This window comes from Trachurus japonicus, chromosome 7 (genome assembly GCF_045865225.1).
Source record: "Trachurus japonicus isolate A0001 chromosome 7, Traja_1.0".
In the NCBI taxonomy this organism is placed as follows: domain Eukaryota; kingdom Metazoa; phylum Chordata; class Actinopteri; order Carangiformes; family Carangidae; genus Trachurus; species Trachurus japonicus.
Genome location: NC_140913.1, coordinates 21,973,505 through 21,999,296, shown reverse-complemented (window position 1 = coordinate 21,999,296; position 25,792 = coordinate 21,973,505). Strand labels below are relative to the sequence as shown.

The 25,792-nt window shown below is 40.7% G+C and overlaps 1 protein-coding gene across 2 annotated transcripts; it reads right to left on the bottom strand.

Annotated features, from left to right (window-relative positions):
- Positions 1-4,662: 4,662 nt before the first annotated feature.
- On the bottom strand, positions 4,663-25,089 carry ngfa (nerve growth factor a (beta polypeptide)). Of its 2 annotated transcripts, none has more exons than XM_085782127.1 (3): positions 24,886-25,089; positions 6,755-6,859; positions 4,663-5,962 (listed from the first exon to the last, which is right to left on the bottom strand). In XM_085782127.1, the coding sequence occupies exon 3, from the start codon at positions 5,949-5,951 to the stop codon at positions 5,049-5,051; it is 903 nt and encodes a 300-aa protein (XP_085638253.1). In that variant the 5' UTR covers positions 5,952-5,962; positions 6,755-6,859; positions 24,886-25,089; the 3' UTR covers positions 4,663-5,048. The 2 variants fall into 2 exon arrangements, with proteins under 2 accessions (XP_085638253.1, XP_085638254.1); XM_085782128.1 differs by having other exon boundaries at positions 24,889-25,084.
- Positions 25,090-25,792: the final 703 nt, after the last annotated feature.

Sequence of the window (25,792 nt, the reverse complement as noted above, 5' to 3'; positions counted from 1 at the left end):
GCAGCTCCCTCCAGCCATTATCCATGTGTCTCTCTTTAAGCTGAAACTAAAGCAGCGACCTTTGTGCTGTGAGACTCATTAGGGGAATTGTGGAGGACAGAGAAAGAGAGGGAGATAGACTGGAAAAGGTTTCATTTGGATGCTAACCAGAGCAATGCCAAAAGAGGAAAGGCTGATAAGACTGGAACAAGACCGCTGTGTCCCCGCTGCTTCGTTATTGTTGGCTGTTGGTGGCTCAGTTGCTATGAGGGTCCAAACATCTGAAGAAGAAAAATGTGTGCAGGTCATGACCTCAATGAAAATAGACAACAAATAGATGCAGCAGCATTTTACAGCTCAACATGATACTCACTCAATGGATCCAGGATTGGGGTGGTGTGGTTGTCGGTGGCTCTGTTTTCTTTTTCTTTATATTGTTGACAGGCCGACGGTTAGTCATGGGAGTAAGTCATATTTAAAGAGAGCATGATGAAAGTTTGTCGTCACCGTTGTGACGTTCATGCAACTGCAATCTTAACAATTTAATTAAGATCCATGTTTTTTGTTTTGTTTTGTTTTGTTTTTTCCTCTCCTAAATGGGTGGGGTCTGTAAAGCTGGCGTTATTTGTCTGACTGTTGCACTCATGTTTGGGTCAGGGCTGGACCTTTTTCCTCAGCTCTGAGGTCATCAGTAATGACGGAGTGTGGTATCCACTGGTTTGTGAGGGTTGGCCATAGTCTTATTTTGTAAAGGAGTTTTATTTTGAAGGCTATTTAAGATATTGAAATTAGCATTAATTACACTGTCATCATAAAACTGTCATTATTGCAACAACAAACAGACTTTTATCAGTCTGTGGCAGCATGATGCCATCTAGTGGGTAAACTGGGAACATCAACTGGGTTGATTTTACTTCAGGGACGGTGACCTGAGCACACACAGTACTCATGAAGGGTTTTACAAATGTTGCAGAGAAATTAAACATTTCTTTTAAAGTTCTTTGTCATGAGCTTGTGATTAAAATCAGATCTGTTTATTCACATTATCCATTTGTGTTTGCATTCTTGATCTAAAATAGGAGGATGCACAGGCCATCCTAGTCTCCTCTCATATGACTGTGGAGATACAGTGTTTGCAGACAAACTGGCACTGCACCTTCACCACGAGTGAAGCGGTTAACAAACCACACCCTCTGTGTGCGCCACACCATCCGCAGAAGCGAAAGATTATCTGAGGTCACGTCTCGTAAACCCTTGATCAGGCCGCCTATGTGGCAATGAGGTTTCCTGGCAACACATCATATACAGATTTGAAAAGCATCAGTGATGATGTGTGAGGCAACAGCATTAGAAAATGTGAGAGCACAGCCAGAATCCTGGAGAAGGTGATGAGGTAAAGTGAGGAGAAGCACAGTATTCAGCTGAGCTTTCTATTTAATCACAAGGGGGCACTCTATTCTTGCAAAAACAGACGGGTATTATTGCTCTGTCTTGTTGATATGTCTTAATCTAGGCTTGTGTTGAAATGATGTACGTATATTTCAAAATAAAACCAAATTAACACAAATAACAGAACCAGGGATGACCACAGCTAATTTAACCCTCAATTTTTTTAATGTGGTGGTCAAACCAGTAGACATGTTTTTGGTTTGTGTTCAATGAAAAGTGATACATCTCTCTTGGTTACCCTGTGCTGATACAGATGAGAAACATCCACACTGGGAAAACTGGAGTTATGAAGTAGTGAGGATTTATTTATTTATTTATTTATTTATTGCATGGATCCCCTTTAACAAATGTGTACTATCTGTATTAGAACCAAGAGAGATATATCACTTAGATTTTATTGAACACAATATCATGAGGATGAAGATGACAATAACCCCCTGATTATGATTGTGATGGGTTTAACTGCCACCACCATCACCAAAACCCTAAGAGGGAGAATATTATTTATTATTAAGACTACATAGAAGGAATTCGGACCACTTATAGGCTGCTGTGGTTGTCTGTGGTGGTCCAGTGAGTTACAAACTTACTGATTTCTTTTTTTTTAAATTTGTGACCTATGTACAGTTCCCATTCTTTCCGCACAATGGCCCACAGGCCGTTTCAACAGCTGCGTTTACACCAGTTTTCTAAGGTAGCCAGGAATTCTCTTGCAGTGCTAGGACCACCACAGCTAATCCATCTTCCCGTGTGTGTATAAACTGCAGAGCTGGACTCTGACGCCTGCTTGGTGAACAACATTCCTTCGCCGCAGGAAGAGCCTGGACTATGGATGTACAAGTATGCACGGGATGTTCGGCCTGTCTGTGCTGCATTCCTCTGAAGTCAAACCTGCTCTGCCATTGGTATTTATCCCATCCTGGAATAAAGCTGCTGTGCTGACTGAGACATGAGTTGTCGGAAATTTAGAATAGTTAGTAAGGACCTGAGGAAATAGTGAGGTCAAAACCATGTCTGATCTTGTCATTCTGTTTCATCTCTTGCTAAACAGTGCACACTGAGTAGCTTTTGTTTTCTCACAGGAGCAACACTGTTGTTTGAGTGAATATACTGTACTGTACATATTTAAAGGTTAAATTGAAAGCTCATCTCTTTATAAAAGTGAACTTTTTCCTGGCCAAATGCAACAGAACAACAGCAAGGAAAGAAAATCATAATTATGCATTGAATAAATGCAGAAGCTTCAGCTAAGTACAAACATCCACTTTAATAATCACTTAGAGCACAGACAGGGCAGAAATAGTCTGTTCACTAGGTCATTTGGAGTGTGTGTGTGTTTACAAGGGATCACCTCGAAATTTGCTGACAGATGGCTATATCTAATGTTAGCTCACTAACAGAGACACACTAAATGAAAAGTATATGGGCTACTACAATATGTGCCACTGTACCATGTTGCCAGATTGTCCCAGTGGAGTGGTTATGAGTTGAATTGAATATGACTTTTATCATATTGTTTTTTTATGGCTTATATTTGAGTATTTATCATCAACCATCTATACTATTGATTATCAGATAAATAAAGACACAACTACAAACACATTCCTAAAAGGAACATATGGCCGATATAAAGGCTATAAGATTGCTCCCTTGGACTCTTGCAAAGTGAACTTGTGCACAGCCACCTATTGGACAAGTGGATACCTGGACATTGACAAACTACTGGAAAACCACTTGTGAAACCAAAACTATTGCATCACTCAACTGATGAAACCCAGGGAGTTGGGAGATGACCTTCCACCTGTGGAGAGTCATCTACGTAATTCACAAAGTCTGAGGATATTCACTATGACCCACACATAATCTCAAATTGTTAATAAGCACTATTTTCTGCACATTTTACCTACACTAACTCTGTTTGATGATGAATTTAATGAAATAATAATCACATCTGAAATGACAGTATGTTCAGTGCCATTGAGTTGATATAAAGCTTCTTAGATACTGAATCACATGACTTTTTGTTAGAATATTTGTAATGAACCGCTCAGGCCAGGGAGGTTTTTCATTGACTGTTCTGTGTTTTGAGTTACAAATTATAACCCTAGACACCAATAACCAACTACCAAACATTTCATGACATGTCAAATTATCATGCGCAAACATTAGTGTTGGTATGTTGATACACACAAGGTCTGTTCTAAATGCAGACTGTCTGTACAACACAAGTTGTCATTTCAACAATAACATACACTAATAATCAAAATATAGTGTGAATTACCCTAATTCTCACATTTTGAATAAAAATGTAAGAAGCCAATGTGTGTGTCAGTGAGAAATGTTTCAGCATTAGGTTGACCACTAGATTCTGTGTGGGAAATATAGAAGCAATTGGAACGTGTTTGATGAAAACAAAAACATGTTATAAGATCTCCGGATGAGTTTCAGTCAAAATTGCTAAATCCCTCTTAAACTCATTTAGGATTCATGAGAGATATAAATTATTTTCCAAATACTACAAAATGGTCTCAGACTTGATTGTACTGTATATCAAATGATTTCCAGTAGAGCATCAATTATTATTGTCAACATGATCAACATGAGCTGTGATGATTGATGTGATGCAGCCACGACGTGTCCCCCTAGAGACATGATAATGGTGGATTCAGTCCTCATGGATAGCACTGTAGGTCTTATTTTATAAAATTGCAGCACATTAAGTCCATTCAAAGATCCAAAATATTATTATTATTAGCATGCTATATTAGCTAAAATTCTCTTGAGGACGAATTAGCAAACAAAATGAAATTGAGTACATATAACACCAGGTTGAGCCAGGTGGTGTTGAAGCCTCTTGTTCAAGTTTAAATATGAACCAAAATCTGTAGTTGGGGCCTGTTCATCTGCATGTGCCATCTCAAGCCAGACACATAGTATAACCACAAATGATGTGGCAAACTTTCCAAGTCCCAAATGGCCTGATGAAGCTGCTATAAGAAAGGGTCAAAAAGTTTAAATTGCTGCTTCAGCTTCACCGTGAGTCCTATTGACTTCAGTGGCTTTTGCTACAAAGCAATATGCCTTACAGAAAGCTTCTATGCTGACTGAAGCCTGATGAGATGGCCACTGTGATTAACTTTTACTTTTAACTACTGAAATGAAAATTATAATTCATCAGCTTTAATTTAAAAAAGTGAACATTAGCACTGTCTAACATGGACACAACAAACCAGGCAAGTATTGAGGTGTTTAATAAATAACAGCATGAACAACACATCAACAATAACAACAACATTAAAAGCTTGAATTCATTTTGTATATATACATATACAGTATATATTTCAATATTTGACTGTATAAACCATAAATATGACATGCAGTCATCATAACTTAAAACAACCAGGACTTCTCAGACTGAGGTAGGGTCAGGGGCCAAGAGGTTGGATAGATGAAGCTGTTTGTGTGTATGTGTGTATGTTTTATGAGTGTGTGTGTGTGAGTTTGTGTGTTTGGAGGTGCGGGAGAAGGATTACAGTATTGGCAATAAAGCTGCAGTGGCTGATTGGGAGAAATGAGTGTGCTCGGTTCATAGTTCAGTGGTCAGGAGTCGTCCTCCTCAGTCAGTGCCCCAGTCGTCCAGCCCAAGACTTCTGACTGAGGACACACACACATGCGGCATTGATGCGGATGTAACGCCAGGCTGTCCGTTCCTTGTAGATGGTGAGGGCACTTACGAATATGTGTGTGTTGGTGCAGTAGGAGTTCCAGTGCCGACTATCGATGCCAAGACAGCCCGATCGGCCAGATTTGGAACCTTGTTTGCCACCCCGTCCCCCTTGCTTTCCCCCGTTAGCGTTTCCAGAGCCTCTGTGCGTGGGGTACCGGCAGGTGGTCTCATAGAAGTACTGTTTCTTCACCACATTGTTGATTGTAACGTTGGGCAGCACGGTCACCTCATTCCCAGCTATGTCTGTGGCTCGTGTAAGGTTGCCCACCCACTTATTTATGCTGTCACATACTGAGTACTCTCCTCTGTGCATGGTGTGTGATCCTGCTCTACGCTTCACCCTCACCCCCTTCGCCCCTTCAGTGTCATAGCTCTCACCTTCAAAGGCATCATGTGATGGAGGCACCTCGCTGAAGACAACACGTGGTGAGGAGCGGTAACGTCTCTTGGAGAATAGCTTGGGGTCCACCACTGGGATGGAGGGGTCGGGGGGGGAATCCGCTGTAGGGTTCATGCCCACGGGGCTCCTGTCCTGGGTGTGTGAACCTCCCCGATGGTGCTTCTTGGTCCTGTGGTGGTGACTGGTCCTGTGATGCTCCTGTGAAGAATGGTGTTCAGAAAGGTGGCCCCCCGCTGCTGTCCGCTGCTGCTGCTGCTGTCCTGCTGTGTGATTGGCTGCCGTCTGCTGTCCTGCTTTGTGGTCGGCCTCCCCGGCACTCCGGGCCAATCCACCTCCCATGTTCAGTGCAGCCTGGATGCCGATCAGGAGGAGCAGGACCAGTGGTGACGACCTCATGGGCACACGTCCTGAGGTGAAAACAGGGGGGAACATATTCAGACACAAAGTTTGTAATTTGAGCCCTACTGAAAGAAAAAGAAGCTTCCTTGTTGTCTTTTTGTGTTCTGGCTCTGAAAAGTTAGGAAGGGCATTTCTATCATCAACTAATGAAGCATGTCCTTAGTTCAGACAGATCACTGAGGGCATGCCTACACTTGCTGACTGGCTTCGGCTTTGATTTGATCTGTACTTTTTAATGATTAGCTCATTCTCAAGCTATGTTCAATTATATTCTTGCAAGTTTACAGTCTCGCAATTATAACTTGACACTTATCACCTATTGTAGCTGACTCCACCACCCAGCCTCCTCAAGTGTGCTATTGTTTTCATTTTCCGATTATAATTATTATGTAAAAAATTATATATGCTTTGTTATATATAATGTTACAGGCCTTGTTTGAGTACGGGGTCTGGGGTCTGTGTGTATTAAAGAACAATTTCCTCTTTCTGCATCTTTATCAATGCTTGAATTATTGATCTAACTGTATAACTATTTGGAAAACGTGTTAAGTTCTGTGCTGCAAGTGCATCTGGTTTATATGACTAAAAAAGTAAAATGAATGATTTGTTTATATTCAGATTCAGTTGTAACCCTCACATAAATACATTGTAAATTAGTATGATCAAGTTATAATTCAGCAGTGTTTTCTCTCTGTTCATTGCCCTGTTTTGTCCATTTCCACCACCACCATCAGCATCTCTGGTCCCTGAATATGAATTGTGTTGTTTTGTGCGTTGCTCTGGTGAGTATTTATGCGAACCTGTGGAATGCGTCCAGTTGAAGTGGGAGCCCCTGTGGACTCTAGAGCCAGACTCCAGTGCAGGCACTCCTCATGCCTGCCATCTGGACCCCCTGAACCAGAGCTCTGCAACACACGCAGACAGAGCAAACACCAAACGTAAACATGTGGACTCACAATTCAGAGCTTCATTCATTTCACATATGTTACTGAGACGTGATTTGGTTCTTACATTCAGGCTGTATATTTTCTTTGTCATGCCATGAAACTGTTAAGTTTTCTAAGTAAAAAGTATAGGCCAAATGAACTTAATTGGACATACAGGATGTTAGTGATGCAAATCACTGTGTCAAATAACAAATCATAACTAAATATGTCCACCCTTCTCATTCAAGGCTTACTCACAGACAGAGTATCTAATTTACAGAATATGAGTTGGGTATTTCTTTGACATTTCCATAGATTTTGCTCATTGAATACTGAATTATTTAAAACAGTGGTTTTTGAACATTAAATATATCCTGCGAGACATCTTTTGACAAAAAAAAAACTCAAGATAAGATACATCATTTTTTTAAAGTAGACCAACCACTTTCACCCTCATCTCCATGACATTTTCCAATTAAATTAATGTTTCTCTTGTAAATAGCCATGTTAAATAAAATACTAATTTGTAGACATTAGAAACTCAACGTTCTTTATAGCATCTATTCTTTATCGTTTTCATGGGCATCCACTTTTCATTTTTCTTAGAAAAGCATCACGACAATGATGAGACCGTCATGAAGTAAACAGTAAACATGTTTCACTGTGTGCAGATGAGATTATTTTCAGAAGTCTGTGGCCACTGCTCTTACAGACATTATACAATTTACCACTGTCTCACCTTATCTCCTGCACAGCGCGCACACACAGACACAGACACACACACACACACTCACCAATGTTTAACTCTTAGAGCTTAATGGAATGTGTGGCATTTCACACCTCATTAGATGTTACATGAATGTGCTGAACATAAAGCATCTGCATCATTTATAGAGGATTTGATTCAAGCCCATGCTCTCACAAACTGTCACACATGCTAACATGCAGATGTAGGAATTTATACAAGGTTGAACAGCTTGCACGCTAAGATGGTGTGGTTTATATGAATTCACACAGACACTCAGAAGGTCAATGTGGAGAGTGTGTCAGTATTTTTGACCTATCTGCAGTGTTCTGTAACATCCACCTTGCTAGTACAGTGTTGGTGTAATACAACACTTCTTGTTGTGTGTGTTTTGCCCCAACATGTTACATTTTATTACACTGCTGTGAGCAGTACAGCCTTCTGGCTGGATATCAAAACAAATATTATGCTATTAGTCATGATAATCTTCTTTCAAAAAAGAAACGTTTTCTTTTTATTTATTTAATCCTGACACCCAGGTCCCCTTATAAAAACAGAAATCCTCCCTGTGTAGCACATAATGACCTGTAGAGGTCAGTGTTGCCTGCTCAGACCAGAACTCAGCGACAGCATCAAGCAGCTGAGACGCATCAAAATGTCACTGGCCCTGTTCCCATTACAAACAACAACTCAGCTGCATGAGAGAAGCTCAGCGTCTTAAATCATTTTTCAGGTATTTTCCCACAAACCTAGAGTTTTTATTCTTTGAATTATACTTGGTTGTCAACAAGATATGGTGGAAAATAAGTATAGAAATGTGTATGTGAATGAATATAGTCTATTTCGATTTATTTATTCATTTCCTTAAAATTTAGTACAACTTGTGCTTAACTTTAATATTTATATTTAATGTGTCTTTATGCTTCTTTCCCACTATATTTCAGATCGTGGAAAAATGTATCACATGTAACATTTGTATGATAACTATAGTCTCTAGTTACTGAGAAAAGCTTTTTAAACATGTCCTAGATGTCATCTGTATGCAACTGGAATTTATGTTTTAATAGTTGTAAGGTCGTACAAATCCCATGACAAGCTTCTGAATATAATCCATTAGTGGCTATGTCAAAAAGCTCCTATATTAAATACTGCTCACATCTTATTGCATCATTCTAAAAGTGGCCATTATACTGAGCATAGTGAGATAAATCTTATGCAATTGTACAGGAAATGAAACACCTTAAATTGTGGTAGTAAACTTCTTCAGGGTCAGTTTGCATTGCTTCTGCAAAATCACCCTTGAAATCATTTGAAACTAACCTACCAGTGATATCTTTTGGCCTCAGTGAACACACAATCACACACACACACACGCAGACCCACACACACACATATGGAGCTAGTCCAAACAGGCAGCAAGCTGATTGATCCAGGCTGACGGGCACCTCAGTATTTACATGGCCCAGGGTGAGCCGGGAGGATCCTAATGTTAAAAATATGTGGCTTGTGTTTAATGCCAGTGGAGACAGCGTAAACACTGCAGCGCTGGAGCACAAGGGTCAGAGCGGTTTAGAAAGCACCTCTGACTTATAGGATTACTTCAGCACTCGATCAGAATGTGTGGCTATCCCTGTGACCCTCTCACATAAATACTGTATACAGAATACACACTTGTACACCGTCATACATACACAAGATCCTAAGATGCTCCTACGGATAAATGCAGTTTGGATTTGCTCCCAAAGCTGTGTATTTGTTTTATGGTTTTGTGGAAAAATACACACACACACTCAGACACTGCGTACTAGCTGCAATGGAAACTTAGATAATTCAACCAAATTTTCAGGGTGTTGACTGGGCCTGCAGGAAAATACCAGCTCAAATGGTCCAATGGATTTTACACACTAACATACAGTAAATCCTGTATCAGACTATGGGGGGAAAGGATATCCATATGGTACTGATAAAACAGGAAGTCTCAAAGTAGTGTGAGAGGCTCCCTGTGATTTTACTTGCACGGGGCAGTGAGCTGCTTTCCTCTTTAGTATCCAGGCAGAAAAATTAAGAGTACACAAACACACATGGTCAAGTCAGTAGGAGATGATCCTGCTTGTGTGTTGCCTGCCAAACAATGACAAAGGTATTCCAAATCCATTTACAGTAAGCAAATGCCACAGACATGACAGACACTGTATGGTTCATATTTCCAAACACTCAACATACTGCATTAATACAACACTGGTATAAACAAAGACATTGTTCAATACCCTTTTATGATTCATGTATAGTTTGCATCAAGGGGGTTGTTTGTGAGAAGAGAGAAGATAAAAAAAATTAATAAAAAAATAAATAAAGAGCATGTGGCTTGTTGTAACATCTTTCTTTAAGGAGGCTCCACTTCACAATAGCCAGACTATCCAGTTTTACTGAACTGTAAATCTCTCAAATTTGCAAAGTCATCCATCATTTCCCAATGCTACGTTGGCATGGGCATTCAAGGCACCACATGGTACTACCTGGTTAACAAGACTGCCAAAGCTGATGAAAGTATGTGGAAAGAAGACCTACGTCATGCAGCTGCTGGGTTGTGACCTGGAAAGCCAGAGAGAAATTACTTAGCCCCAGGCAGTGGAGCCCAGCCACACAGTTACCGGTAAAGACTGCGCTGTGCTAGCCAGTGACACGTTTTCATTTAGTTTGCCAGTGTGAGCAAGACGCCAAATTACGGCATGTGGTTACAGTACACCACCATGTGTTGACTGTGATACAAAGACAACAAGACAGATGTGCCAAATCATGAGCAGTTTAGGAGAGCATTGCCTGACATCAACCCAAGGTTAGTTTACAGTTAGCATGGGGGTTCTTCCTATCTGTGTGATGCATTAGTCATTAGTTACAAGTCCTTGTTAAAAGACGTACAGCAGTGGCGTGTCAGCGGTTCCCTCATACAAACGCACACCTCTCTCTCACAGCGATGACAACAGCGTCAGATTATGAGGGGGTGAGAAAGAGAGGCTGACAGCTGCAGACAGAAAGAGAGAAAGGAGACAGAGAGACCTGATGCAGAGGAAAACAGAGGAAGGTAAACAGTTTTTCTGTGTCTCTCATCAACTTAGTGAAGTGTAGTTCCTCCTCCTGTCATCCACTGGAAATAATTACCAAGAGGGATGACTGCCAGGTCAGCTTGCTCTCCTTCACTTCACACATCCAAATGTTTGGGGATATATTTACTCTAGAGGAAATTTATTGACTGTTCATTAATCAATGCTTAAAAAAAGGATGTAAAAGGATTGGGCCTCATGGACCCAATAATTCTTACTTCAGGCAAGGTTTCATTTTCAACAGTTCACATGTCCGTCAGAAGTCTCTTTACTTGTCAGAGCCATTTTCATTCTCTCCATAGTCATTGTTTCAATTAAGAACTGCAATCAAAGCTTGTCATTCGTGGAGAGACAATTTGCATGTCACAGTTTAGTCAAGACACCATGTGAAAGTGATGCAACATCCCTGACACCACTGTGGGTCGAGTTTTTGTCACGGAAAATGATGTCATGCAGCGCCTGTTAAAAGCACAATTAAGTTTCGCTCTCCAAATGCTCTTCGGGGCTGTCAGCCGGCTATTCTTGGAAACACTTAGAAAGTCTCATATACGCAGCACAGGTCAGACAGCCAGGAAATGTATGAGCTCCATAGACAATTAGTAAAAAAAATATATATATTGGAAACTGCTGTGATTTTAATGTTGTTTAATTTGGCAGTCTATTAACAAAGACATCTTTCATCTATCAATGAAGTGTATTAAGATGGAATTTAATGTAAATTAAATCATTTCTCGATAGTATACCAGGCTGAAATTTACTTTACGTGATATGAGAGAGAAACACATCCGTACATTTCAGACTTCAAATTGTGGTGTTTCATTCCAGACAATTGTAAAATTAGCTCCCAATGTAATGTAGATCTTTGATTTAGTCCTGCCCAACTCAGTGATAAAAACCTACAGTATGTCTTCAATTTGTAACTCACTTTGCACTCATTCTGCTTTGGCATAGTGCAAAATCAGCTATGTTAAAATATACTACTATGTTTGGTAGTTTGTTTTTGAATTGTCCCTCTGAAACACTTACACATTAGAGACCAGTGAATAATCAACAAGTATGAAGATGGATGGAAAAAACTTTGGAGCTTAACCAACATGATAATTTAGCTTTGTTTATCTGTTTATGTTGTATGTTGCTAGCTTGTAACTGGAACTTGCTGACACAATGTTTGTGGTTATGCTAATGCAAATTGTTGCTCTGTGCTGACTGAGGTTTCTGGTTTCAGTTAAAGTGTTGACTACTTATTTAACTCATGCCTTGTATTAAACAGCATTATGTTAAAGGGGCTACCTGCAAGGTTTTCTCTGCTGCTGAACGTGGTTTTGTTTTGCAAGTGTGTTATGGAGATTGTTTTTTGATGGTCTTTACAACACAAAAGGTTATAATTTGTTTAAAGTGAGTCACTACTGAAAAGTGATAAGGCTAGCGTGCTAATCGCAGTGGGGGAAAAGTCATGATAAAGACAAAGTTAACATTGGCATTGCATCGATGACAGCACCTGGGAGTAAAGGAATGATGTTTGATGCTGAACTCCCAATGTCTTTACTGACAAGTAAACAGCTGTTCATACTACATTTGCTGCAGCTAAACTAGAAAATACTTCCTTGAACAAGGTGAAAACTTGATTTTCATCAACTAGTATGTTTGACAGTTGTAATGCGAGCAGCAGAGATGAAAGAGATCAGTTTCAGATCCGGTCTCTCTCTTCATCCTCAGGTTTTAAAGACATTTGCTGTGAGAACCAGGGCACCTGTTGTATATCAGAGATACTTCAAACAGTAAACTCTGCTGCTCTGGCCTCAGGACACAGGAAGAAAGAGACAGGCAGCATCAAACTGAGAAGCACACACAACCTGTTAAAGCACTTGACTCCTCAGTACGATGACAAATGATGCAAAATATGCAGAACAAAAGAACATTTACTGCACAATGTGCTATGGTATAGCCAACTGCTACAGTACGGAGAAAAGAACATAATGTGCATCATCTTGTGTTTGGATGAAGGGTTTACAGGGGGCAGCAATAAAATGTAATGTGCTTGGCAGTTACAACACACACTGTAATGAACAAATTTCCAATTTTCAAAAGTATTTCAATCAAAACGTACCTTTTAAAAAAGGACTGACCTTTTATTCCACTCAGCTTTCTGATACTGGCAACCACACAAAGACAGATAGGCCTACTTTGAGCAAGCACTGAATCTTTTACAGCTCATTAACACGCTGCCAACAAAATCTCTGGAATATATCGGGTCTCAGGTTTTATGAGCAGACCAACCATTTCAAACACATTTACCTCCAATATAACTATAAATGAACGTGGTGCCATGCGGTGGGAGCAGAGATATCAAGAAATGTGTATTTGTACTTCATTTCTTGTTTTGATTAGCAAGTATACATTAGACTATACAGTATATGGTTGGCGCCTGTAGGATTTAATGCATCACAAATTTTACACAGGTGTTTCTCTTCATCAGCTGTGGTGAAATAAAAGCTTGTGTATCTTCCCAGAGTATCTTGAGAATATCAGGGAAGCAGGGAGGAAAGGTGTGGAAACTAAAAGGAAGGCACTTTGGCAACCAGCCAGCGTCTTCGTCCAGCTGTTTCGTGCCTTTCTCCGTCTGTGTCTCTCTGTCCATCAGCGTGTCTGTCTCTCATTCAGCCAGGTTTTCCCTCTCCGCTCCTGGAATCTGACTTAATGTCCATCTTTTCTCTCTCAGTTAAAAGCCAGGGGTAACTTCCTGGATACATGGCGGCGTTTCTGCGTCTAACAGCGATAACAGATTTCAACACTGTGCAAGCACACATGTCCAGGTGCACGAAGAGAACCACTCACTATCAGTTCCTTGTGTTTGGGGAAAAATTTAACCTTCTCACTGGACATGTGATCCCGTTCGTTCTTTTCCGATTTGGCTGTCTCAAACCAAGACTGTGCATAGTGCGCGTTTGCCTTTTGTGTTGTGGAATATTTATAAATTATTGGCTAATGTTTCAAATGCTGTGAGGGGATTTCTTCCCTTAAGACAATAGGATAGAACTATCAATTAGCATCCCCAGAGGAAAGAGTTCGTCTTGTAAATGTATAATAATTTAATTTGACTGTTTTACCAATACAAACATTCCAAGATAAATAAATATCAGAGTGTTGCGCCAAGAAGGGAAAATAATCTGTGTAGTTTAGTTGACAGTAAATACCCAATAATTCAGTCCATCCCACCTGTCAAACAACAGGTGCAATGACATGTATGTGAATTTTAAATCACTATACACTTTGTTGTAGCAAGTCTCAGAGGCACTTTAACATCGACATGGCTCCTGTTCCCATCCAAGAGACAGAAACAGTCACAAACCACAGGCCTTAAGTTTGGCGTTTGCTGTGTCGCTCTGGCTCGAAGATTATCTTTTTTCAACTGAGGTTTCACACATCTTCAGCAATGCATACCCTGATGTGTGGTTAAAAACTTTTGAATCAGTTTCTGGCACAATATTTGTTCCAGAGTCAGTTTTGAATTTCTGGGGCAACTGGAGTCAAAGCAGAGACATGTCTAGAATGTAACCTCAGCCTTTTTTCTGCTGTCGCACATTGTCCTACAGTGAGTCGAACAATAATGCATCATGATGGAAAGATTGGATCCTTGTGCTGTTTAGGAAATACATCCAAAATAAACAGTATTTTAGCTGATGTTCAGTCCAGCATTAATTGCATTTGGAAGAAAGGGATGAGTAGCAAATAGAAACTGTGAAACAATGCAGCTCTTTGTTCACCAAGACCTTCTCTTTTTTTTTTTTTAAAGAAAAATAAAGCCAACAGAAAAACAAACAAACAAACAAAAAAACTGCCTTCTCTGTTGACACATGTTATGTAATACAAGTGTTTTGATTGAATTAATTGTTCATGTGGAAAAATGAATAGATTTATTTATTTTTTGAAAACAGTATGGAATCACAAGCGAGCCCAATCTTCAAACAACGCTGAAGTAATCGATCAAAAATCGAGAGTAATCCTACATTCATGATACCCAACATCCATTCACATTGTATCGCTGCCTCCCTTGCAGTAGACTCTTACACTTCAGAGAGTAAAACAGTGTTTTTGTTGCGAATGTGGCAGCTGCATCTGCATGCTGATATGACGCCAAGCTAATATCTTATTTGTGTGGTCTTGGCCTATTTCCTCTTGTACACTTCTGGAGATTCAGAAACACAAGTTCATCATCTTTCAGTACCGGCTGCGCTCGCAAATGCACGTGCAACTTAGTTCAACAAATTTGTCCCTGACGCAACTAATTAATTCAACTATCACTGCATAAAAATCCTCAGTCAATGAGCTTCAGTCCTGTGTAAACTTGTGGTTTCTATCTTAGACGCCAGCAGAGCTTCAGGTATGAGGTTCACTGGGCAATGAGGCAAAGTCATGGCCAGAACACCATGGCTGTGTTAGTAAAAGGCCTTCTCCCCCTCCATTTCCCTCCCCAACCGGGCCCATCCCCAGTCAACCCACTCTATCCCTGTTCTGGACCAGCAGATGTGGGAGGTTAGTCCTCTAGGCCTTGAAAGCAGAATGGACACAATGATTAACATGTTTTCCAGACCCCTAGTTTTTATGACCTTGACATTCAACAATCTTCTCATGACAAGTGGTTAATCTTTTGGCATGGCTGTGGTAATAACTCCCCCTTTCCTGGTGAGAATCGAAGATCCCACAGTGGAGCAATGAGAGGAGGAGGGCCAGAGGCAGGAATGCCTGTCTGGCCACAGAGAAAGATGAAGACAGAGGGATGGAGAGCAAGGAGTCAGAGATATCAAGGGATGGGGAGAGGCAACGAGCAATAGAAGGTGGGGCACAGATGGGCAATGAGATGTCTTGGGAATTCAATGAATAAAGGAGCATGTGATAGATAGAAATATAGGAAGGAGGGAAAAGGTCGCAGGGGGTCAAAAATGTAGACAAAGAATAGCTCAAGGACGGGGAAGAAGGGAGGAATAATGGGAGTTGCAAAGAGTTGAGTAGTGAGGGACAAAAGGAGTCTTTCCTCCCAGCAGCTATGACAGAAAAAAGAAGAAGAAAAAAAAAATATCTCACTGATGTTTGTTCCAGCAGAAAGAACACCAATTGTCTCTGAGCTGCTGCAGCTCATATTGCTTGTTTACTCTCAGCGTATCCACAGCAGCTGAGCTTGAAAATACTCTATTCTGTCTAAGCAGACGCTCGGTTGTGTTGACACTAATCCTCCTGGAAAGTATCTATATTGATCAGGTGAAACAAGTCTCAGTCACGTTTCTGATACAGCTCACTGACTAATGTGAGCGTGAGTCACATCCAGGTCATTACCCTCAGTTAGATTTGACTCATCCTATGTCAATCTGTTGCTTTTGAACATGTCTTTCACAGCTTGTATCCTTTATGTAATCACGCATATAAATTTGCGTGTGACACTTATTGCGTGACATTGTGAAAATTGAGAGCGAAAAAAGAAGTGAAGTGAAAGTGAATGAATCACCTATAGGCAAATTAGAGGCGTAAACAGACGGATGTGCTCACACAGTCACCCATGTTTTCTGTCTGATGCCATGAGGATGGGTGTGGGCCCGTAGACTGGGCATATGTTGTGTCAGATTTTTGGATATGCATGTATGTTTTTGTTTTATTACTCCTCCTTGGATTATGTTATTGAATGCATCACACCCATACATATATTCCTTTTTTTTAAGGCAATGTATGAAAATAAGAATGGACAAAATTTGACTATTACAGTACAGCAAAAGTGCTTTGAGCTAAAGTTTTGCATTGAGTTTTGCCTTTGCCACTTTAAATTGATGTTACATGGATTTGATTAAATAAACGTAATTCAATTTTCTCTTGGCACTGCAATTCGGGGCGAAAGGTCAACCAACCAGCACGGCACCTTTGAAGCATGAAGGGATTAAATATCTCGCTCTAGAAAACTGAAGCAAAACACGTAAAGACCTCACTTGAACGATTATGTCCTGCTGCCATGTGGCTTTAAAGAGCCATCATGCTTAACTGACAGCCCCCTCTACAGTAACCTCAAATCCTAATTTAGCAACATGGCTGGATGGATGGCCAATAGGTCCAGACTGAAATATCTCAGCAACTGTTGGATGGACTGCCATGAAATTGTCTGCAGACATTCATAGTCCCCAAGAGGATCACTCAGACTGATTTTGTTGATCACATTTTGCTCCAGCAGGACCACCAGCAGGTCAAGGTTTTCTATTATCTTGTGAAACAATATCTAAAAACTTATCACATATCTCATGTTGAGATATAGGATTTGCCAGTCCAGAATGCAACTTCACATGAAACTAGAACAAAACCTAGTGTATGGCTGGCCCGCATATGGGCAGAACTGCTTCATTAAACTCATGTCATTGGATCGTATTTGTATTCTGCTCTGTGTCAGTCAGTTTCAGCCCAGCTAAACTGACAATAACACTGTGGTCATTTTCTGTTTTTCAGTTCTGTTGTACAGTGCAAGAAACAAAATGATGATAATAATGTCTGAAATGCAGCCCATTAAGCCCTGTGACTTCCAATATACTGCCATGTCCAAGCTGCTACTCTGCTGTTTTAATCCTGATTTAATTTCCCTGACGTTGACTGTCCGAATCACCAAACAAATAAGTAGAAAATAACAGCTGCACTTTAATTTCGTCCATGTGTGCTTATAAAATTATCACTCACAGAAAATTACAAGTGACAGAATATCTTTATTTTTGCCTTTCAAATAACACATAACTTCCGTCTGGGAAACAAACTGGTGATCCACCGTTCTGAGTATAGTAGATGCAGAGAAAAAGTATTGCTTGCAGTGAAGTGCTGGTGACTCGTCTCTGTAAAGTAACTTGTGTTTGCCCATGGAGTCTGCAGATCTGGGACAAAAAGGTGCCAGAAACTAGTGATAGCAACACATTTTGCAAAGTTTGCAATACTGATTGTTTGCGCTTATTAATTGTAGAAGAGAAAATACCAACACTCAGCTGGCAAGCCAGTGGAGTAATGTGATGGTTCACCTGACCAATGGTGTAACTTGTTCATTCAATCAGTCAGTCAGTCAGTCACAAATATTCTTTTTTTGGGGCTGTCATGACGATGAAAATCATCACACTCATTATACAAGGGTAACATCTGTACTGTATGTTACATCTGCATGTTAGTATTGTCATGACAGGCATGTTAGTACACTGGTATTAACACTTCAAGCTTCGAGGGCTGCTGTTCCCAGTATCATATAACATAACTGCAGACACTTGTACTTCTATACAACGTCAAATTTAAAAGATAAATGATTCACTTTCATATCTTTCATCTGAGATCATAAAAGATCAACAAAACATGAAACCTAATAAAACTCCTACTCCTTTTTTTTTTAAACCAACAAATCAGGCTGGGCGGCTGCGGATGGGCTTGTCAGAACTGCACTCAGTCCGCTGAGAGTGTAAAAAATTTGATGTTGTCGTCACTTCCAGCATTTGTTTGATTACAGTCTCACCCCCTCTCACTTAAGACTTGACCCGGCTATTTTCTGTTCTGTGTGGTCTCCATATCGTTCTGTCATCCCTCTCTCTCTCTGCTTCTGTGTCTCTCTGCCTCCATATCTCCATCTGCTCACCTCCCTCTCTCCCTCTGGCTGATGTCAACCACCTGTTTGTGTGGGACCTCCCAGGCCCATCCTCTGTCTGTTACCAGCATGCCATGTTCAGTGTGCGAGCAGAGCTATGGTGAAAGAGATGAAGTGGCTACTTTTCCAGACGGTCTTGCATGTGCGTTCATGTGTGTATGTGACCTGCCGTGGGGGGTTTAGATAAATTAATACTTACTGTGGAGCTTGATGCACAGACTTAACAGAGAATCCAGCTGAGAGAAATGGCTTCCTACTGCGTCATCCCCCCGAAAAAGTCCCCATGACTATTAATCTACAAGGTCGAACTAAAACAAAACTTGATGACATGATGATAAAACGGATAGTTTAAAGGCAAAAGTGGTAGTTTTTGGGATCATGTCTTGCTGAGTCAACTCCAAGAACAATGACGCCTTATTAATTTTCTGCTCCTGGTTATGACTAGCCAGTGGCTCATCCTCCTGCTTATTGTGTATTCCCAAATCAGCATAATCCAAATAAGTGCATAACGAGTGCCTTCACTTGTATCCTTGGGGCTAAGGCGTGTGTGTGTGTGTGTGTGTGTTTGATGCGTATCCAACACAAACACACATGTATATCCACATGTACACACATGCGCTTTACTCATACACATGTACAGACCACATTCCTCCAGTGTTAGAGTGGTTTGCAGTTCTATTTCTTCAGTTACTGTCTCCGCTTGAGTAAACTTTATCTCTCTAAATAACTCCCAATTTGTAAGAGCAGATTATTCAATGGCCCAAATAAACACACATTCTCAACAAAGTGTAAATCAGCAAAGGTTAATTTCATCTTCTTTTTTTTTCAGCTTTTGGTGCAAATTTCAATATTTGAAAAGATCAAGGATCCTTGTTCTTTTGACAGTAACAAGGGAGAGTTTCATGTCCAGGCAAGCTATAGGCAACCTACCTACTGGGATAAAAGGGAAAGAAAGCGAGAGTGAGACAGTGTCATCACATCAATCCAAATGTACACAGACGCACATAAAAAAAGGATTGCACTGCGGTGAAACAATTCAAAACAGCAGGCGCACACTAAGTCAACAGATTAAGACCACAACACTGTTATTCTAGCAATAGGCACGGCCCCTGTAATTTGGTGATTTATCAGCTACTGTGTCTTTGAACTGCGTGCACATGCATGAGAGGAGAGCAGACCATAGCTGAGAGTCATAGAGGCATTTAATGTGGAATGAGCAGGCATGTCTGCACATTTAGTTGTCATTTTTGAAGCATATACAGTGCACACACGCACAAGTGCACAGCCATAGAAACTGAAACACGCAGACACAGGCAAACATAAACCCTTTGATGGAGCACCTGCCGAAATCAGATCTTCAACTGTCAAACACAAAGGCTGACTTGCATTAACAGTCCTGGATTCAGTTTTCTATGTATGGAGAAGTCCAAACACAGCGGTGCATTATTCTTGGTTTTGTACAGCGTCTGAAAAACAGGTCCATATGGGAAGAAGGTGCTGGGACAAAAGATTCCTGCTCATGTCGGACTACCATTCTGTCCAAGTCCAGCGGGTTACGAATGTCAAACAATGTTAGGTGTGATTTCTAATGAATAAAATTTCTCCCAAACATTTTGAGAAGTTGTTTGTAAAGGAAATGTCAACAGGAATGACCTCCAGATCCCCATCCACCTCCACAAACACAGACGTAACCCCCAGGTCCAAACTCTGACCTTTTACCTCTACCACTGAACCCAGACAGAACATTTCAGCTGGTTCATTTTACACCAGATGTTCTCAGCCCGTTCCGTGCATTGATCTGTGCCAGACTGCTGCTCTAGCGACCCAAAATACAACCTAAGCCGAACTTCGGTTTATGGTTTGACCCATGAATTATTATCCCCCTCATTTTCGCCTCACAGAGGAGCTTTGTTTTAGATGTTCAAACCGTTTTCTCTCAGACGTACTAAGATGTTTGTGTCTGCTTAATCAGATGTTTGGTTCTCTTGAGGTAACATAAGGTAACTTTTACGTAATCTAAGTTAAGGTTAGACAAAAACAGTTTGGCCCAGCCAACCTTATTGTCACATGTGATATCACAACTTGAGTGTATTATAACAGAAAATAACAAAATAAGATTTAGCCTTGTTTGAAATTTGAGATGTTCAATGTAAGCACACTCAGTTCCACACAGGTTTCACACTCATATATTTTGACAAATATGTGGCTTAAAATTCCTGACTGGCATGTCACTTGTTGGCCTTACAGCAAGATACAGACTCTCCACCATCGGAAAGACCATCCAGTGCATCAGTTTAACTAGCAGAGTACTTCTTAAAGTCAGTTTTCTTGGAACTGGGGTGAGATGTTGTTTGTGTAGCTCCCTCCTGCAGAACAGATGAAGTTCCTGCATTTGCAGAACACAGATCGGGTCTGTGGGTATTGCAGACACTGCCATCATTAACCGAGAACAAGTGTTTACATAAACAGTATCCTAATGGGGGCTATTAACCGCTGTGTCTAACTGGCAGATCACTCCAGCTCATTAGTCTGCCTCAAGATTTTGTGGTCTGATAAGAAATTGTGTATCACAGGGAGATAAGGCACGATCGGTCTGTGAACAAACAATAAAAAATGTTGTATTGCCAGCTGGCACTGAGCCGCATTTTTTATGTTAGATGTACTGTACTCATGTCAAGCTACATTTTTGTCTAGGAACAAATGTGCAGAGCAGTGTAGTATAGGACAGCTTGTCAACACTCATGTTTCATGACTCCGTTTTAGAGTGACTGCAAAATAAAACCCTGTCTCCTAGTGATTCTTAATTTCCAACAGCACATGCATTTGAATCTTTTACTTTTTATGGTTACGTTTAGATGCTGACAGCACTGTACTCATAGTGACGTTAGGTGTTTATTTACATGATTTGACCAAAATCATCATCTTTCACTAACCTCAACCAAAGTGCTCTTGTTGCCCTAACCTAACCACAGGCAGGACTCTGGATGTAAATGGTCTCTGGTGTGGCAGTGACAGTGAAGGTGACAGTGTTCTTTGTACACCTGCTACCTCCACTGTGAATAAATGTAGAGCCTCAATTCTTTAATTGAAATTGCCTATGAATATAATTCTGACAATCATTACACTACCACCACCACACCGCAGGGGATGTGGTTTCGTAGAGCTGTATCTCTAAAAGACAGGCTTGCTTTATGGTTTAAGGGGTTGGTGTGGTTGGAATTAGGGCCTCAGGTTAAAGAGCTATAGTTAAATTGACAGTCCAGGTGTGCTGTCGCAGCCTGTCGCTGCCCAGGTGTCCTATACAACACTCCACAGTCTAGACAGCTCATATCATTCCGTCCTTTATGTGTTTTAGGGGTGGAGCTTCTTCCTGTCACAGTCTGAATGAGTGCAATTTCACAGATTTGCATGATGATTGAGATCGCGTCATGTCACACAGGGGTGAGTGAAACAAATCCAAACACATCTTGTAATGACTGTATAGCTCTTGTTTCTGAATGAGAAACAACTTCTGGTTGTTGCTTGCAGGCATGTAGATGGATAAGAAGCATCTATCAGCCACTGTCTAGCAGTTTCCTCTAGCCATGCTGTTTTAGCTGAATAAGTCTACAGTGATTAAGTGCTACCTGGCTTCATTAAGAATGAGGCATTTCTGCTTTAACCTCAGTAAGTTAATAGACACAATATTGCCTTAGATTCTTCTTCTTCCAATGAGCTGCTCTGACCCTGTGCTATTCTTATTTCATAAAGTACCATTGGGTAATTTATCCAAATTTAAACATGAACATTTTGTGCCAGTGTTGAATAAATTAGGTACAGGTTCTATCTTAAAATTGTCAAAAATGTCTTGTTAGTTGTGCAATAAATAATTGGACATTGTTACAGTAGAATAAATTGTAACAATCATTTTGGTGTGTAAAAACATTCACAAAATGTGTATAAGAACATTTTCTCAGGATAAAAGGAAAAGTAAACCCACTATAATGTTGTTGCCACAAACAAATGCATTTTTAGTAAACATCTAGCAGCAACTGAGGATTTATGTACCCTATTTTCAAGTGTTACCCTTTATCTCTTTCCCCTGCTCTCTCCATCTTTCTGTCTCTCACATGACACACACACACACACACACACACACACACACACACACACACACACACACACACACATGCATTCACAAATACACTGGTGCTAACATAGGGAAAGCTGTAATTCAGCTTCAAAGGGAAACCTGAGAGGGTCATGAATAATCACAGACATCTTTGTCTGCAGGGGAAAACAGCACTGCCCTCTGTACACATACACAAAGTAGCTTATCCATGATATTTTTTTTTCTGCCCTCCACCTCAAGGTTTGAAAAATACAAGTATGAGCATTTCATACTGTAACGATAATCAAAGTTAGTGATGTCATTTGGAGAAAATCATGGAAAACTGAGAGAAAAAATAAATTTGGTTAATCAAATTGGAAATAAAGAAGCTGTATCACAAATGTCTTTTTGGTCTGCTAGCTCCTGGATGACTCTCAGGCCTGACAAAAGTGGAGCCAAGGTGCACTACAAACAAAGGTAGACTACATGCCAAAGGAGCAGCACAGGGTCAATTTTACAGTGGCGGTGTCTCAACAAAGGACTGTACTATTCCATGTCCATATCTAAAAATAACCACCTTTGACATGTGGAAGTGTTTAAACTGTTTAAAGATGACAAGCTGATGTTGGCAAAGTGCAACTACTCCACTTATTCAGAGAGCCAAAAGTGTGATATAAGAGGTAGATCTGTCTATTGTGTTTATTTGCCGTGGTTGACCATTCACGGTTCTTTGGTTGCCAGTCAGTGTCTCCGCTACAACAACCAAGTGACAATGAAATGTTTTGATTGGCTTGATGTAAGAACATTTTCCAACTTTGCAGATGGCTTGATTGCACGGCCTTCAGGAGACCAAGTGATGGAAAATATAATTTGCTTTCTTTTTGGCAAATGATTCTCCCCATAAACAGGACACAGATCATCTAATTTGTTTAGCTGATAAAGGCAACAAAAATATGTACTTAAAAAAAAAAAATTCAGTTCAACTTTGAGTGAGTGTGATGCAAAGTAACCTGTGTGTGACCACCACATGGGCAAAGTGCACTAGTGCAGTATCTGTTGAGATGTCATGTAAGATATACAGCCAGGCTGCTGCAGCTCTCTCTGTCCACTTCCGCTGTGGACCAACAGAGACGTGATGACAGTACAGTCCGCTCCCCTCCAGCCAGCAAAACTGAAGCTCGTAAACAATTTTAAAACAATTTTTTTTCTTTATTTTTTTTACAGACTGGAGCACCTTTTCTCTTTAGGGAGTTTTACTGGCTTGACTATGCTTTGGATATGTTTTCTTATCCGACAGAAATGTGCATACAATACGTACAGCGCAACACTGTGGAAGCTGATGATGTACAGATAAGTGCATGTGACAGAAATAAAACTGACACATCTTGTAAACACTCACCTGTAACGACACCTATTTTTAATTAATGTCTTTTTCAATATATTCAAATCACATCAAATTAACACAACAGGTCTAACGAAATAACTGCACCCACAGGACACCGTTGAAGCTTTGAGTGAGTAATGTTTGTTTGTGTGCGTAAATGCTGGTCCATGGTGACATTCCTCCCCTGTCAAAGCCCGAAAGGAATTCCCTGGTAGGAGTGGCAGGCATGAGGTCTGTGTTTAGCACACACGCTTGCATACACACACACAATTACACACAAATATACATGTCAAAATATTCAAAAAATAATCCAATGCACACCTATGTACAAGCAGCAGGCCCCACCCAGACGTGAGGATAACCTCAGAAACATACTTCACGTTGGACATCGGAGCTCATCAGAATCTACAAGTCCTTTGAGGGTTGTGTAACATGATCGGAGAGAAAGACAGATAGAAAAAGAGGGAGAGAGAGAGAGGAAAAGAGAGACAGACAGACAGATAGAAGAAAGGGATAGAGGGAGAGAAAGAAGGTAACCTGATGTCCCAGGAGCTTTCTGAACAGTGAACGGGCTCCCATTGAAGTTTAGAGAACCCCCTATTTTTTTTTTGTAATCCTCACCTCTTCACCCTCTCCTCTTCCATTCCCTCTCTCCATCTACACATACCTGGAAAACTACTGTGCTGTATCTGACCGAGACTGTTTACAGAACAGAGCAACACAAACTTTACATTCATCACTCAACTGAACTTTTCTTAGTGCCTCCTGTGTGTTGTAGTCAACTGGAATTTTCTCCCCCCCCCCCACTCTCAAACACAGGACCAAATGACTGCTGCTGCTCAGCTCAATCTCAATTCAGAAGCTCCACTTTCACTTAATGACAGGTATGAAGAAAACTTTAAAGTCAATATTCTGAGAGAGACCCATTTTCTTTCTTTTCTTCCTCTCTGTTTCTCTGTATAATATGCACATACGCGCGCACAGGCTACATGCACTCACACCATATTTAATTAAGAGTTTTAAACAAACAAGGTAGGACTCACCACCTTGTTAATGCTCCTTCTCCTCCCTCCCCAGTGAGTGAAAACTTCCAGATAAACTCTGCTATATTCCACCTCACTCTCTCCAGGCCGGGGGCAGACTTATCCCAAACTCTAAATCCCGCTCCTGCTTTTAAGTCTGTGAGTCCAGGTCTCGAGCCATCCACTTCTGTCTGTCTCCCTCCCACACTCTTTGGGAAGTGGATTGCTCTAAAAGTTTAGTAAGAGGAGTCCCAAAGCTGCTCCCTCCCTCCTGTGTGGCTCACTGCAGGTCCTAGTGCCTACCCTTTCCACGTGCTTCCGTTCCGAAAGAAAGAAAAGCACAGCTGCTCATAATTTACACCTAGCTGCTGTTATTCATTCTCTCTTTCCATTCACTGTTTCATTCAAGTTTGTCTCTCTCTCTCTTTTTTTTTTGCGCAACACCAGTGGAAATAAACTTTCACTGGGGGATGATTCAACTTCTTTTCATGTAAGATTTGACGTCATCAATAGTGAGGTCAGCCATTGCCCTTGCTGTGCAGTGAAAGCTTCCTAAGACTGTCATTGTTATTCCACACGTGATTCATTGCTGGCTTGGCATTGATCACCTTGAATATTTGAGTTCAGAAGGTGCAACAGGCCTCAGCTACGTGTGTGTGGTTAAACCACCGCCGTCCTGGTGGTTGTGGGGGCGAAGTCAGTCAAACAGCTCATTGACCATATCAAAAGCGTAGTACTCTGAGGTTTTCTATAAGAAGATATGATAAATCTGGACATGCTTTTGCAGTTCAATCACGGAGAAAACGTGTACAGTTCAATGAGATTTGTGGGTTTCTTTAAGAATAGAACTTTGATGGTCCGTTGCAACCAGGAATTTATCCCTGCTACTTGTCACTGGCAACTGGACAGAAAATGGGAAATAGAGCAA

Bases quoted from the DNA above. Each gene is read 5' to 3' on its own strand.
- ngfa (XM_085782127.1), bottom strand. From the start codon at position 5,951: ATGAGGTCGTCACCACTGGTCCTGCTCCTCCTGATCGGCATCCAGGCT.